At 32.8% G+C, this 2,259-nt stretch overlaps 1 protein-coding gene across 1 annotated transcript; it reads left to right on the top strand.

Annotated features, from left to right (window-relative positions):
• The first annotated feature begins 357 nt into the window (after positions 1-357).
• LOC134748802 (uncharacterized) lies at positions 358-1,860 on the top strand. The gene is made up of 3 exons (XM_063683600.1): positions 358-742; positions 851-1,004; positions 1,479-1,860. The coding sequence occupies exons 1-3, from the start codon at positions 668-670 to the stop codon at positions 1,655-1,657; spliced, it is 408 nt and encodes a 135-aa protein (XP_063539670.1). The 5' UTR covers positions 358-667; the 3' UTR covers positions 1,658-1,860.
• The last annotated feature ends 399 nt before the right edge of the window (positions 1,861-2,259 follow it).

Genomic DNA, 2,259 nt, shown 5'->3' with positions numbered 1-2,259 from the left:
ATTCCCTAATATTACAAGGAGCACTAATAATGTTCTTTCTGGAAAACATATATTCAAGACAACTACTTTTCAATGAGTTGTTAATGAAGAAAATCTATGATTATATACCTCAGAACAAATTTTCTATTTACAAAAAAACTTACATGGATGGATTAATCATAGTAAGTATGAAATTTTGCGCTATCTTCGAAACGCCTACTACAAAATTTAGCTCTTGCAATATAAATATATAATAATAAATATATCTGCATGTACAAACCTAGGACATAAATAAGTACTTAGTATAGGTGTAGAGTGACATTTAGTATTTCATTTACCACGTATTGCCTACATACTTACCTACGTTCTAATTCTAAATGAAAATCAATACCTAAGTATCAATGATTGTACAAACTCAAACTACCATTTTTAGTAGAAATTACATATCAAAACTATGTCTCAACTGTTTCAGAAAATATTTGCTGACTCACGAAGCCTCGAGCAGAAACTCCGCAGCCACTACAGCTGGTTTGAGCTTATGCAAATGTATGATAAAACTGCCGACTGCGTATATCTGTTTAATAAAATTTATGCCGGACAGGTGAGTTGGTTAAACTTGGGATAGGTATAATAAATATTAATGCTGAGCAGGAGTGAAACTACCTATATATAACACATTGTTTTACAGATGTTTTTCATGTTCCAGTCTGGTTTAATCTGCACTATGCTACTAATTTGTAGATATTTATCGCCATCGTTAAAGGTAATCTTGTGTTGGCGGGGGCAGGGCCTTGCCCCCAGATATGATTTCTAACCTTTAATTTATCGACAAGTACTTATGGCTAGTAATATATTAATTTGCTTCTTACAGAATTTTAATATAACCTTAAGTGACCTGTATGTTTACTCATGCTTAAACATTCGTCCTGTATATCTATCCAAAATGTGTGAACTGTTCACGAATCAAAAAAATAAAACGTTGCTACTGCTGCTGAATATTTTGGTTTATGGCGAACTTGGTAAGATAATTATTTTATGAAAACCTTTTAATTAGAGTAACTAATATTGTTACTGATTTATCCCTATGATGGTATAGTGTCAATAGTTTTTCCCAGGACTGTCTCATTTCAGACATAGATAGGGAGAATCATACTGTCTTTGTCTTACGCTAGTACTGCCTAGTACTAGTAGATACCCAAAAGAAAGGGATGAGTATAGTTTTCCTGGTTCCTACTTCCTAATACTAACTGACAAGTTGTGTTTGCCAGACTATAGGACTATAGACCTACTATTGTAACCCTATTAAATATACCCTGATACAAATACTTATTTATTTACAATAAATACATTTGTGCGCATAAAGTCAGGATATTGTGGCAAAACAACTCAATACTTTTCATATCTGCGAATCATCTAAAGTTGAAGCGGTGCCAAGATGCTTATTACAAATTGTTATGTCGAAACAGTGTTAATACACAGTAGTTGTCTTTTTTTTTCAGAAGATGGATATTACAACCAAATTCAAACCATGGTTAACCTTGTCCAGACACGAAAAATGGAATTATCTACTAATGTGTTCACTGCAAACCTGCAGACAATTCTTAATTTTTTCGGACGGCTGGTCTCATACATTGTTCTTATGATACAGTATTTTTATATGCACGTGTTTTCTGAATAACTTTTTACGATCCACGTTTTCGTTGTTGTCCCCTTCGCAACAACATATTTAAATTTCACGACTGTCGCGGTTATAGCTTTATTTCCTCTGGGAAAAATGAAATCTTGGGTCAAAGTATGAAGTGGAGTTTTTGCAAGAAATAAAATGCAACATTGTCCTATATGAGTCGAGATTACTGTTGTATTACACGTGTCGTTGAAGTCGTTTCATTCAGGTATAATATACGTAGATACACATTTTAGAATAAACATGTTTTTCATTTATATATAGGTACTATTGTAATATTTGTAATCCTTGAAGAACTACACAGCTCATCCTAATTTTATTAATGTACTTCTCACGTGTGTAGTAAATTTTCAATTTAGTACTTTTTAACCGACTTCAAGATTTCAAAAGGAGGAGGTTATCAATTCGGTTGTTTTTTTTTTTTTTTTTTAATGTTTGTTACTCCATAACTCCGTCATTTCTGGACCGATTTCGAAAATTCTTTTTTTGATTGTAAGTATATATATACAGATTGGTCCCGTTTTGGTTAAAACGCAGTTCTGATGATGGGATCCATGAGGAATCGAGGGAACTCCTCAAATGTTAAAGGCATACAT

The sequence above is a fragment of the Cydia strobilella genome, chromosome 2, assembly GCF_947568885.1.
Source record: "Cydia strobilella chromosome 2, ilCydStro3.1, whole genome shotgun sequence".
Classification (NCBI taxonomy): domain Eukaryota; kingdom Metazoa; phylum Arthropoda; class Insecta; order Lepidoptera; family Tortricidae; genus Cydia; species Cydia strobilella.
Note: the sequence above shows the minus strand (reverse complement) of the source record. Positions and strands in the feature narration are given on the sequence as shown.

Coding starts and splice junctions, on each gene's coding strand:
- LOC134748802 (XM_063683600.1), top strand. CDS start 668: ATGTTTTTCATGTTCCAGTCTGGTTTAATCTGCACTATGCTACTAATT. Junction 743..850: donor ATTTATCGCCATCGTTAAAG/GTAATCTTGTGT, acceptor TGCTTCTTACAG/AATTTTAATATAACCTTAAG. Junction 1,005..1,478: donor TTATGGCGAACTTGGTAAGA/TAATTATTTTAT, acceptor TTTTTTTTTCAG/AAGATGGATATTACAACCAA.